The following is a 14,343-nucleotide window of genomic DNA, read 5'->3' on the forward strand; positions in this document are numbered from 1 at the left end:
GCTAAATTTTTAAATGATATATTTGGACTCTAGCAAGGGGAATTGCCCTCTCCCCTCGAATTACCAAAAGGTGCATGAAATATACATTTTTAGCTATTCAGTGGGTGTAAAATATTTTTTCCCATAGTTGAGCTCCTCTTTCCCAAGAAACGGCTTGAACTAGCCCCCTCCTTCCTCTAACAAACCTATGCTCTGGTCAAAATTCTGGCTATAGGTCTGGTAATTAGTCACGTACGTTAGGGATCTGCTCCTGTTTTATGTTAATTAGGATATATAGTTTGATTAAATTTTTTATTCTTTTTTGCTTAAATCTTTGTTTTTCTTCTTTTTTTGGGCAATCCCAGCCTTTTCTGCCGGGGTAATTAATTGATGTGACTATTTTTATCTCCTTGCCAAATAATCTTTGTTTCGGTTGAAATATTTCTTTACTTTTAGGATCATTTTGAGTATGATATTGTTGACGGAAATGAGGAGAACTTATTTGAGATGGTTGAGCGACGGGGAGTCTGGGCTCTGCACTTTCGTCAGCGGCTTAAGCAGCCTGGAAAGTTTAGGCTGCACATAATAGGCAAGCCTATAGATGTTGATAGCACTGGTCTAGCTCCTGAGCAGTTTGATGTTTATGTAAATTTGTATGTCCATGATGAAAAAGTTTAGGCCTTTGTTTGTTTCCTGCGTTGTCATATTTTAATCACTGCCATTTGCATTTTGATAGTCAATATGCAATATTATTTCTCTTTTTTTTTTATAATCAAGAAGGGGTTGCTGATTAATTTTATTCATTTTATTGAAAGCAGATTCGTTATCCCAGTTATTAAATTGTGCCAAAAAAATTAAGTGGCGACTTAAAATTTTAATTTAATATAAGCTTAACTGATATTGTTTTAGAATTACTGATATGTTCAGTAAAATATTCTTTTTCTTCAACTATATACATATTATCATTTTTTGTTTTGTTTTAGAAATTTAATTGTGGAGAACAAAGGTAAAGTAATTTGTCCAAACTATTTTGTTACGTCTTGTTTGCCTCTTTTTGAGAATGAGATATTTTTTTGGCATTTGTATCTTTCTTCTAGAGTAGTGACATATAAGCCGTTTAGATGCCAAGTTGAATAAGTCGACGTTTGTATTTTTATAGATTTAAGTGTGAACGTTTCTGATTGACATTTAATATTGCACGTTCGTAAGTATGTTTCACAAAAATAAGGATTAATGGTCAAAAATACTATAACCTTTGGCCGTTTGAAGGATTTTGTAGAAACCGGTTTGGCTATAGAACAATGTTTGTGAGCTGATTTGCCAAGATGGATTCGCTTTTTATTGACATTAGCGATCAGTGATAAGCGGAGAGACTGATCTTTACTCTTTTTCAAGAATGGTCAAGGCCATATCGGTCAAGACCTGAATAGCAGATCCAGTTGCTAGTGACATATTATTGTTTATTGGTTTTTAGTGACAAATCAAAATGATTACTGTCGTGACCTTCACACAAACTGTAAATCGAACTATTTTTACTGTCTAACAAGCAAACAGCTTTATGAAGTAAATCATATTCTTTTGAATTCTGTTAAATCGCTATCGATCAGGCACGACCACAAACAATTGTTCGGGGGGAGGGCATAAATAAACACAATTTTTATTTTATAATTTGAATAGGAAGTGGCCTGAAATTCAGCAAAATTTTGGATTTCAGAGGGGGGTGTGTGACCCAGAGCCCCCTGCCCACTGGTTGATGTTGATAACAATCACTAAAACAGGAATTAAGGCGACATTTTGAACAATTTAATCTTCACTCCTTATTCGTGATTCTAAATGTGCCAGGCTACTTAGAAACCAGGCTCGCTTTTTATTGACATTAATTTTTTTTTAAACTGTTTTTTCTACTGAAAGTGAGGAGCAACATTAAAACTAAAAGCAAATAGGAATTTTTCTGTATACTAGGGGGGATGGCCCCTCCTAAAAAATTGGATCCCATTTGTGTTACAGGAGTCGTTCTTAGATAATTGGGACGAAGGTCAAACTTTACCATAAAAAGTGGGGTGTGGAGGAGAGGGCAGCCTCCTTCATATACGGAATAATTTATGTTCGTTTTAAGTTTTAATGTTGCCCCTTACTTTCAGCAGAAAAAAACTTTATTTTTTAATTAAATTTCTGATCATTTTCCAAATTCTCCCAGAAAAGCCACCACCTCCTCCATAGAATCCCCCTCCCATCCATACGAAAAAAAATCCTCGATGAAACGTTCTTCCCTCGTAAAATCCTTTCCGCTGGAAAATTTGCCCCAGATAATTCCATCATCACTGCTAATTCCCCCCAAAAATTTCTTGTCGACGATTCTGCCAAAAAAATTCTTCTTAGCATGCTTACATTTGAAAAAAGACTTGTTTTTGTTTAATTTCTGATCTTTTTCAGGTCATAACGGAATCCCCATACCCGAGTAGAAAGTTTCTCCCATGCGAAATTACCCCGTGGGGAATTTCTCCTGGTGACAGTTCCCCATGGAAAATTTCTCCCGTGGAAAATTCCACCCCCAAATAAAAAACCCTCAGAGAATTCCAACTCTGCTGAAAATTTCCCATGGATGATTCCCCCAGAAAATGTCCACATGCTAAATGGAGTCTCCAACGAGAAAGTAAGACAAATAAAACCAATTTTATATGTTAATTCTGGAAAATTCCACTTGTGTAAAATTTCCCCTGGAAAGTTCATCACTGGAAATTTCCCTCCCAAATAGAAAAATCTTGCTTCTCAATAACAATTACTCTGTGTAAACAATGGAAAAATTTCATAGCTTGCAGCCCTTCGCCCAGGGGCTGTGGAGGATCATGCCATCCCCAAAGCCATAACTATTGAACCTTTATTCTGAACAAAATGGTTATCTCAAAGTTTTGATCGGACGACTTTGGGAGAAAAAGAACGTGGAAGAGGGCCAAGTTGTCCTCCATTTTTGGTCACTTAGAAGGTGCACTCTAACCTTTTATATCCGTTCAAGTGAGCCCTAATCGATCTTCTAGCACCATTGGTTCGATACAATCACCCCTGGAAAGTACAAAAAAAGTGAACACGCATCCGTGACCTTTCTTCTGTCATAAAACTAAAAACTTCCTATTTATGCAGATGGGAGCTTGAAACATTTACAGTAAAGTTCTCTGGTTCTCTGATACGCTGAATCTGATGGTGCAATTTTTAATAAGATTTTTTTTTTTACTCTTGGGGGATGTTTACCCCCTTTTTCGAAAATCAGGTAAGCTTTCGCAGGCTTGAAGCTTTCCGATGGATAACATTAAACTTAATAAATATTATATAATTGGAATCAGCATAAAAAGCCAATTCTTTTGATGGATCATTTGTTATAACAAAAACCGTTTTTAGAGTTTCGATTACTATTGGGCCGATTCGCTCCTTACTTACAGTTCGCTACTACGAACTCTGATTCGTAACTGGTATAAATTTTTGTTGCCGTTAAGGTACGGAATGTGTCGAATACCCCCTTAAGTTTGTTCTAGATTGTGTTAAAAATTCAATATAGTGTTCTCCTAGATTGTGTTTCCATGTCCAAGCCTATTAGCAAATATAAATTGCTTTATATATTGTATATATATTATATATATATTAGCAAATATATTGCTTTTCCACCAAGCAATTGGTACATTAAAGCTTAAATTAGGAATATTTCTTCGTTTTTAGTATTGTCAATTGTTTTATTTTGTTTATTTCATAATGGACTTATTCAATTTGGCCTCTTAATTGCTCGTGTTGGTTTGCTATGCTATAAGATATGTGTAAAAAATGTTTGATATTTAGTACATAAATCGGAAGAATAGTGACGACCTAATATTCTTTTATTTTCCATTTGTGCTGCTTACAGAATACACTAGTCTGTGGTGGAACATATTCACATTTGAAAACATATTATTCACCTATGAAATGTAGAATCAATATTTAATTTCATTTTTCTGTAACCCAAGTTCCAGTTAAATGATAGTTCTAATTTTAGTGAAATGAGTGACAAAAAACATCTGAACTTACTATCAAAGTGCTAGGTAATTATATTCCTTATATGGAAGATCTTGAGTAAAATGATAAGAAACCTTTGAAATTGACAAAAGGACATTTTCTTTTATCTAATCAATTTGACCAGGAGAATCAGTCTGGAGATCTAGAAGAAATTCACTTGGCTTTTTCATTTAACAATAGCCTTTTTATTTTACCCTATAAGTTCGTTACAAACAATACCACCCCCGTTTGTCATAACTGTTCAAACCTTTCCTTTTGTCAGAATAATCAGAGTAAATGGAATTTATTCAAAGATACATGGAATTATTACGATGATACGATGGAATTATAGATATGATGGAATTATTTCGAAGATACAAAGCCAAACTGGGAACAAAAAGAATCATTCGAATTTGATTTGTCAATCTTCTATGAAGTTACTGCTATTAGCAGATGCACAGAGGGGGGGGGGTGCTTTTGGAAATACAGAGTTAAGCGTTGAAATAAAAAAGGATCAATCAATCTAAAAAATCCACATGTGGCAGAACTATATACCACAAAATAGTTTTTCTTTCTTTTTTGTATTTTGCTTTTGCGTAGCCTTGATAAATTGGCTTTTTATTAAAAATACTGTTTATGCTGTCGTGGAGCCCTTGGGAGATCCGTATTTGTAGCATTAGTTCCATTTTCTTTTTTTATTCAACTTTTCTATTTTAGTTTGTTACATTTAAATTAGTTGATTAAATCTGCTTTTTAGACTAAGGTGAGGCGATAATCTAACATGTAAATATTGTTGAATTGTTCGATTAATTATTAAGTCCTGTACTTTTTCAATCCGAATATCTTAAGCTTTTTAGCGTGTTTTAAGGGAAAAAAACCAGTGCTGAGAGTGAATTGTGAAATATCGTGTCTTTTTTTTAGTTTGAAGTTGAATAAAATACCGAATCTGACATTTCTGCTTTGTGTAATGTCTTAGCTTTAACTTGTATCGCATAGCTTGATTTTCCCCAAGCATGTTTTTGTTTTCAGCAAAGAACAACTTATGCTATGTTCACAGTGCCAAAAAAAGTCCTGCAATAAGCAGTCGTCACAAATTGTATCAATGAACAATTTCTTTTTAAATTAATTTCACGCAAGTGCGTTTGAACCTTGGGATTTGATTGACTGTTTTAAGCCAGGGTCAATTTCAAGCGTTTTATCCTCCGTAGTCACAGCTACTCTGACCGTATACGATGCGAAATATTCATCCAACTGATTTTTGAATTTTTCCCTGAGACCTTTTGGATCTGCAGGACATCCACAAACAAAGTATCTACCAGAAATTCAAAAACCAGGATCTGAACAAATAGTATGGGAATTACAGAAGGCTTCTTGGACAGCACTGATTCTTGTTGTTTTGCTTCACTTTCGTTTCCAATTTGTCATGATGTTCGTTTGTGATCTGTTGTTATTCTTGTTGTTGCATTTTTTCCAGCCGCAGATTTTATTTTGCTTCATTTTCGTTCATTATCATCTCAGATACTGTTTCTGTTTCTAAAAGAATTTATTAGTCTTATATAAATTAGAATGGAAAAATATAGCCTGGGCTCTATGTAGCGAAATTTAGTAATAAGATAAATAATTATTTTAGATTTTATAGTAAAGAACGAACCCAAGAGATTCAGTGAGCAGATTCACTCAAACATGACAACAAATCCAATGCAATAGTACCTTGTATGCAAAGATGCAGTGTTTGTAAAAAAAAAAAATGGTACTTTATTTAATTTTTGCGTTTAGCTAATTACAAAAGGCACTAGATATAGCAAATTTCTTTTCAAAACAGCCCTCAAAAAGCTCTATGATGTTCGACTGCCCACTAGCAGTTGAGAAAGAAAAGGAAAAAAAGGAGGGTCCATCAGCACTACCCAGGCAAAAAAGTGATTTTCCTTGCTTTTGAGACCAAGGGACTGTAAGTTTCCTTTAAAGGGTTTTCAGCCATGGGAATTCCAATGGCGTACTTTTTGTAATTCACGTTTTTTGAAGTTCTCATATAACTGTTTTCGAAACACTTTACTATTAAGACTAATCAAAATAACGGCTATCATTCCTGAATCAGCTACAAACGGCATTTTTTTTTTCTCACAACTTGTTTTTACTAAAACAAAGTTTTTAATTTTTGGTTACTATGGGCCATGGTCCGTTTTTACTAGTTACAGCCGCTACAACATGAGAAGAGCATCAGCAAGAGCTTAGGACCTGCCACTCAAGAACTTGTCACTTGAACATAGGCTCAAGATTAAAAAAATCCTCCAGATAACTGGGGATCCCAAGGACTTCTTACAGTCCAGTTCTTATCTAGCTTAAGTGCTTTGTGTAGACTAGCGAGAAAGTATTAGTCCCTGACCTTCACTGGCGGGATCCAACTAGATGGGAACAATTAAGGTATTTTGTGTAACACCTGAAACAATGCCAACAAATTTTATTTCCTCGGATTGGGATAAAGATTACTAGGCATGTAAATAGAGACAAGGTACCTCAATGGGGACAAACCGGAAAAATATTATTGTGCTGATTCGTGAAACACCATAATGAGCGGAAAATAGCTCCCTACATTCGGATTGAGACTTTCACTGAAAGCAAACTTGATCAAGGAGACCCTAAGGAAATCACCAAATTTTGGAAGAAAATGAGGTTGTATCGACTCTTAGCGTGAAAATTCGTTTTTCTTCACGCTGATCTGGTTTGGAGTTTCACACACTTTATCTGAAATTTCAGGGCCAACGGAATCTCAAATAACACAAAAATTAAGGAAAAAATATCTAGTTGAGTTGATCCATGACGTCCCCATTTTCTTAGGCAACAAAAAAGAGGCAACGCTCTTTCCAGATGCTACGCTTTAGTGTTTCCTATACTAAATGGCTATGAGGCTTCAATGTAATGATTTTTCCCAGAACCATTTCTTATGGAACTAGTGGCTGTAGATACTTTTTAGGGGGAGGGAGCTCAGTCAATTGAAAATTCTAGAGCCATTTTTAATAGTCAAAATGATCGAAGGGCGGCCAAAACCCCTCCTATGCACTTTTTAGCTGCCCTCCCCTGAAGACATTCGATTAAAATTTTGAGCTACTCATTTTGACCAAAATAGTCCAGAGGTAAAAAAAAACTATGCTTCCGGGGTTGACATAACCCGCTACAGCCCCCGTGGCAATGGCTGTAAGCTATGCAAGTTACCCCTTGTGTATTTTACTTTTTTTTTACATATAGGGTTAATTATTGGGAAGCAGGACATGTTTGATCCTGGGTCTGTAAAAAGGCTTAGGATATTAAGGTGAAACTTTCAGGAATTGTTGTGGGGTATGTTGAACAAAATGAAAACCCCCTATATGCATGCTGGTGTCAAAAGAACGCATCAACAGTATGTCAGGGACGGCTGAGGGTATCCAGTTAAAATTTTCAGGGAATGTTGAGGGAGGATGTTGAAAAGTGACCAGAGGGTAACCAGCATCCCCTATCCTTTTTAGGTGCCCCCTCTTTCAGCATTGATCAAAATTTTGAGATGGACGTTGTGTTTAAAATAGACTAAAGGTCAAATGAATATGCCTAAGGGGATGATATAACCCCCGCAGCCCCTGGGGCAAGAACTTTAAGTTATGCAAGCTGCCTATTGTTTTTTACATGTATGGTTTATTATTGGGAAAAGAGGACATGTTTGATCCTGGATATTCAAAAAGTCTTAGGGTATTAAAGTGAAACTTTCTGTTACTACGGTAAATTGTGACTGCGACTGTGACTACTCGTGACTGCGACAAAGACTACTTGCGATTGCAACTACTCGCGACTGCGACTACTTGTGACTGCGACAGCGATTATTTGCACCTAGCACAGCGACTACTTGCATTTGAGACTGCTTTGAACTTGTGAAGTTCGACTGTAACTGCTTTGGACGGCAACTAAGACTACTTGCGATTGTTACTTTTACGACTTGACTACAACTATTTGTGATTGAGTCTGTGACTACTTGCAACTACTATTGCTTCTACCCCGATTGCATGTTACTTTTACTGCTACTAATTCAACTGCTACAATTCAAACGAGAATCTATTAATAATGGTTAAAAATTTTAAGACAGTGAACAATTAAAAAAACCACTTTTTAATGGACGAATAAGAATAAAAATCTGAATATTCCGGTTTCACATTCATAAGCCTTTATCAGCATGGAAAAACAATGCAAAACAAAAAACTAGCTTAAGAACATCAAAATAAGGAAAAGATAAAAATGCTATACCAGAAAAGTAAGGAAAGAAAACTCATATTTAAGCAAAGTATGCTTAAATGTGAGCGTTACATTAGCGTAACAATATACAAGACACAAGGCAGGATGTCTTCTATATACTATTGTACGTATATGTCTGTATTAATCCTCTGATATAGGACTTTAGAATTCTTTGCTACTACTATTATTATTATTTAACTGAAACAAAAGAGTTTAAGTGCTTCCAGATTTCTAAAAGGGCTTCTGTCTTGAAGGGTTATATTAGAGCCGGGTTTGCAATATCTCAAGCATGCTTAGCAGTATTAAAATGAAAATTCCAGGGGATATTGAACTAAATCAAGAGACCCTATACGCATCTTGGCCCTTATAAGGGCATATCTGCAATATCTCTGGATCTGATAAGGGTATTAAGTGTAAACTTTCAGAGAGTGTTGAGGGGGATGTTGTGCTAGATCAAAGGACGCTAGGCACATCCAGTTTTTAAAAGGTAGTATCTGGGCGTACCTATAGTGATCTCAGGACGGCCACAGGTATTAAGTTGAAACTTTCAGGGTATACTAAGGGGGGTGTTGAACTAAATCAAAGGACACTATACAGTAAGGTTGTCAAAACGGCTTATCTGCAATATGTCAAGAACGATTAAGGATATTAAGTTAAAACTTTCAGAAAATGTCGAGGGGACACTAAATCAAAAGATACTATATACATTATTGTATCGAATAGGGCTTCTCAGGAATTGTTAAGATTTTTAAGTTAAAAATTCCAGAAAATGTTGAATTTGGATGCCTAACTAAATTAATACATACCATGAGTATCCCGGTTGTCAAAATGGTATATCTACGATAACCCAGTAACAATTAAGAGCATTAAGTTTTTAAAAGGTAGTATCTGGGCGTACCTATAGTGATCTCAGGACGGCCACGGGTATTAAGTTGAAACTTTCAGGGTATACTAAGGGGGGTGTTGAACTAAATCAAAGGACACTATACAGTAAGGTTGTCAAAACGGCTTATCTGCAATATGTCAAGAACGATTAAGGATATTAAGTTAAAACTTTCAGAAAATGTCGAGGGGACACTAAATCAAAAGATACTATATACATTATTGTATCGAATAGGGCTTCTCAGGAATTGTTAAGATTTTTAAGTTAAAAATTCCAGAAAATGTTGAATTTGGATGCCTAACTAAATTAATACATACCATGAGTATCCCGGTGGTCAAAATGGTATATCTACGATATCCCAGTAACAGTTAAGAGTATTAAGTTTTTAAAAGGTAGTATCTGGGCGTACCTATAGTGATCTCAGGACGGCCACGGGTATTAAGTTGAAACTTTCAGGGTATACTAAGGGGGGGGGGAGTTGAACTAAATAAAAGGACACTATACAGTAAGGTTGTCAAAACGGCTTATCTGCAATATGTCAAGAATGATTAAGGATATTAAGTTAAAACTTTCAGAAAATGTCGAGGGGACACTAAATCAAAAGATACAATAAAAGTCCAAAATAGGGATAAAATCCTTTTTAATAGACAGTGTATAATAAATTTCACAAAAAAATACCAGATATTTCGGTCACATATACAGGGACCGTCATCAGTAGTAAAACTAAACTAAAATAATTAAAAAAAAATGTATATACTAAATCAAATAAAACTACATATTGTTTAAATCTCTAATTCTTTTCAAAGCAAAGGCGGAAGCTAGCCTCTTTGACCTTCTTGGATTCGGTTCATTAGCGTTCAATGATATAACATTTAGACAAAGGTCAGCTACATTCGATAAATTGGACTTGACTCTGTCAGATTTTAATAAATTATCATAGATAGAGTTCAGCCCATATTCACCTGTATCCCGATTCAAAGCAATATTCTTGAACAAGATTTTCTTTATTTCAAGCGTTTCACGAAAATTTTGCTTTAAACCCTGATCCCTAGAAATCAAAGAGACATTCTCGAACAAAATAAAATGGTCTGGAAAATTTAAAATATGTTCTGAAAAAGCTGAAGTAAAATCTTCAGACTTAGAATCAGTAGTAAGCGCCCAATTCGTTTAAAACTTACACGCAAACTTACGCCTGAGGCATGGATATGTGTGTAAGTTTTCAACGAATTGGGTTACCAGGGTCATTTGCAAAGAGGTATCATTTCTATAGAAGCTATAACAATTTGAAATATCATATGGAATTTGCTTGAAGCTATATACTTTGCGTACGCGCCCGTACCAAACAGGTTGGGTATAATCTGTTTTGGTTCAAGTTTTTTCTGACACAATTAACTGAATTTCTATTTCCTGATATACAAGTTTTTTTTTTCGAGTATAACTTGATTGGTGATTAGGATTTGAATAAAAGGAATAGTTTTCTTTACACTTTTACAATCGGAAATGTTTGATTAACATTTGCAAAAAAGGGGTAATGAGATTTGCGAATTGGAGTGTAGGATATGGGGTCGACTTGCACGAGGGTTCAGTAGCACGAGGGTTCAGTTGTACTGGGTTTCGGTCATACAGGGGTTCAGTTACAGGGGGGGGTCAGTGGCATGGGGGATTAGTTAAATGGGGTCGAGTAGCACGGAGGTTCAGTTGTACAGGGTTTCGGTTATACAGGGGTTCAGTTACATGGGGGGTTCAGTTGCACGGGGATTAGTTAAATGGGGTCGAGTAGCACGGAGGTTCAGTTGCACGGAGGTTCAGTTACATGGGGGTTCAGTTGCACGGGGGTATCCCTTTTTCGAAAATCGGGCTCCCTGTTTTCAAAATCCCTTTTTCTTCTGAGGCTTGGAGCATTTGGTGGCTAGATATTAAACGTAATGAAATTTATATAATTGCAATCTGCATAAAAACCCAATTCCTGTCAATTGTTATCAAAATTCCATTTTTGAGTTTCGGTTACAATTGAGCTAAGTCGCTCCTTCATTACAATTTAACACTGTGAACTATTTGATAAAACTTATTGGGCTAACGTCCTATTTGTAATTAATCTTGTAGCAATCCGGAGTTTTTGAAGCACGATTCACGCTATTAAGGCTTAGTATTTATGAGTCCAGTTGAAATGTACACCATTTTAGAAAATTCTCTTTTTGGGGGAAGCTTTTGGTTCCTTTACATGTACGTAAAGGACTGAAATACCCTTACAGGAACTAGAACTTTTTATCTACCGTGAAAATATTCACAAATATGGTATTACTTTTTCTATCTTCCACTGAAAAATTTAGAATTGAACTTTAAATTTCTGTATGTCTTTGTGAAATAAAGAACTTAAGTGGAAGATTTTTATTTTCTCTGGATAAATTAGAATTGAATTGTGTTCTTTGGTAAAATTCAGTAGGGAACTTGAACTTTCCTTGACTTCGTTGAGAAAATTTTAAATTGAACTTAAAATTTTTTCATCTCTATGAGAAAAGTCGGAACTGAATTTAAGAAAATTTAGAATTAAAGTGAAACTTTCTATCTTCATAGAAAATAATCACAATAATAGTATAACTTTTCCTATCTTCTATGGAAAAATTAGAACTGAACTTTAAATTTTTATGTGTTGGTGAACTTAAAACTGACGTGGAAGCTTCACCTACGAAATACTAAGAAACCTTAGCTCAGAAAAGTCTGAAATATCCAACTACTCATCCCAAACTAGAATTTCCAGTCAAATGAGCCCTCTTAGGATATTTTGGTACCACTAGGTCGATAGATATGCGGGTCAAATTTCATCTTAAAGTGCCAATGTATCTGATAGAATAATTTAAGTCTTATGATCAATTTCATAAAACCTATAATTTTCACCTTTTTCTTCATTAAGTATCAATTACTTCAAGAAATTAATTCCAAATTTTTGCAGATAGGAGCTTGAAACTTCCGAAGTAGGGATATTGGTTTTTAGAGTTTCGATTACTATTGAGTCGTATCCCCCAACGCCACCTATGAAAAGATTATTTTAAAAGAAACACTTCAAATTGAAAAAAGAAACCATAAGCAAATAATCTTAACAAAGTTTAATCTCTTCCCAAAGAAACTTAAAAAGTAAACAAAGTCAACCCATTTCTCACTGGCAAATTCCTACGATATTTTTGAGTATATAAAAAATATAATTTCCCATTCATGTTAAACTTTGATTGAACAAATATTAGACAAATCTACTTCACTTATACAAGTAGAATTATCTGGCAAGATTTCTGTCTCAAGAGGTTTATCCGATATTGGAATACGGTTTTTTAGAATGTGCCATTGAAGATGTATCGCTTGTGGAACTTATTTTTAGCCTCAGATTCTTTACAGGGCTTCTGTCTTCTTCATTAGCATCTATCTTTCTTTTTTCAACCGACCACTTCGTTTCTGTAGCCTCAGAGTTTCTAAGTTTTCTTTTCAGCTTTTGCTGGGTTTTCCGGGTTTTCTTTTCTACTTTTCCTATAAGTGATTCATCTTTCATATCAAGTGGAATTTCCTTCTTTGGTTCGCTTATTTCGCACTTGGAATGAAAGTCAAATTCGTCATAACGAGGATGTAAAGATCCTGATGCCAGCAGAGCATAGGACTTTAACTCACTTTCTGTTAGTTTGTTTATCACTATTGTAGAGGATTTCAATTGTCTCCGAATTCCAGTTATTTCAGCGAGGCTAATGAAACATCTTTCTGTCATTTTTTTATTTCCTGAAATGGAAACAGAGATCATTGAAATATTGATCTTTTTTCTGCATTGGCAAAAAATATTGCATTCAAAATTTTTTACAGTCTCATGAAATGTAATTAAACAAATATAAAATATTTTTCAACTAAAGTAAGGAGCAAGTTTAAAACTCATAACAGATTGAAGCTACTTTGTATATAAGGGTGGGACCCCCAATTTTCTTTAAAAAATTTGGAAAAAAGCCATCTTCACAATAAAGAGTAAGGAGTTAATGATGAGACAGACTTTTGATCTTTTACATAATTAAATAAATAAATAAATAAAAAAAAAACTTAGGAATATTTTCATTCGAACTTAACTTGCAGGAAATAATCAAAGCAAACTCAAAACGAGCAAACTCCCTATGTCTTCCCAATTTAATTTTCTTTCATATGAATACTTTTCATTTTAAACTTAAAATATGCTAAATTCTTGATTTTTATTCTAACTTAAACTTCACAATAAAGAGTAAGGGGTTAAGGATGAGACAGACTTTTGATCTTTTACATAATTAAATAAATAAATAAATAAAAAAAAACTTGCGAATATTTTCATTCTAACTTAACTTGTAGGAAATAATCGAAGCAAACTCAAAACGAGCAAACCCCCTATGTCTTCCCAATTTTATTTTCTTTCATATGAATATTTTTCATTTTAAACTTAAAATATGCTAAATTCTTGATTTTCATTCTAACTTAACTTGTAGGAAATAATCGAGTCAAACTCAAAACGAGCAGAAATTAACATAAGTTGGGTGCAAAATCCCCTTTTCAATTGCGTATTTTCTTTAAAATTTGGAAAAAACCAATTAGCTGGGATGCCAAATGGACACTTTTAGTGGCTTTTGGATAATTTTTTTTACTTTTAAGGAAAAAGGGACAATATTGAGTCAAAAAAGGCAAATTTTTGAAAAAAAAGACACTTTTTATTCATTTTACAAAATTGAAACCAAATGGCTTTATTTTCTTCTTTTTTTTTACTGCTTTTAATTTGTACTTTACTTTTAGGCTTTGGTAACGGCTTACACACACACACACACACACACACACACACGCACACACACACACACACACACACACACACATGTGTGTGTGTGTGTGTGTGTGTGTGTGTGTGTGTGTGTGTGTGTGTGTGTGTGTGTGTGTGTGTGTGTGTGTGTGTGTGTGTGTGTGTGTGTGTGTGTGTGTGTGTGTGTGTGTGTGTGTGTGTGTGTGTGTGTGTGTGTGTGTGTGTGTGTGTGTGTGTGTGTGTGTGTGTGTGTGTGTGTGTGTGTGTGTGTGTGTGTGTGTGTGTGTGTGTGTGTGTGTGTGTGTGTGTGTGTGTGTGTGTGTGTGTGTGTGTGTGTGTGTGTGTGTGTGTGTGTGTGTGTGTGTGTGTGTGTGTGTGTGTGTGTGTGTGTGTGTGTGTGTGTGTGTGTGTGTGTGTGTGTGTGTGT

General features: G+C 35.0%; 1 protein-coding gene across 1 annotated transcript in view; it reads left to right on the top strand.

The window, feature by feature from the left end:
- LOC148948529 (fibrillin-1-like) overlaps positions 1–4,946 on the top strand; it is a 200,967-nt gene extending 196,021 nt beyond the window's left edge. The window contains exon 53 of the mRNA XM_089094443.1: positions 436–4,946. Coding sequence (XP_088950569.1) covers positions 436–657 — 222 coding nt within the window. The 3' untranslated portion in view covers positions 658–4,946. The remainder of the gene's footprint in view (positions 1–435) is intronic.
- The last annotated feature ends 9,397 nt before the right edge of the window (positions 4,947–14,343 follow it).

The sequence above is a fragment of the Artemia sp. Qi Xiang Cuo genome, chromosome 9 (assembly GCF_049724085.1).
Source record: "Artemia sp. Qi Xiang Cuo chromosome 9, ASM4972408v1, whole genome shotgun sequence".
Taxonomy (NCBI): domain Eukaryota; kingdom Metazoa; phylum Arthropoda; class Branchiopoda; order Anostraca; family Artemiidae; genus Artemia; species Artemia sp. Qi Xiang Cuo.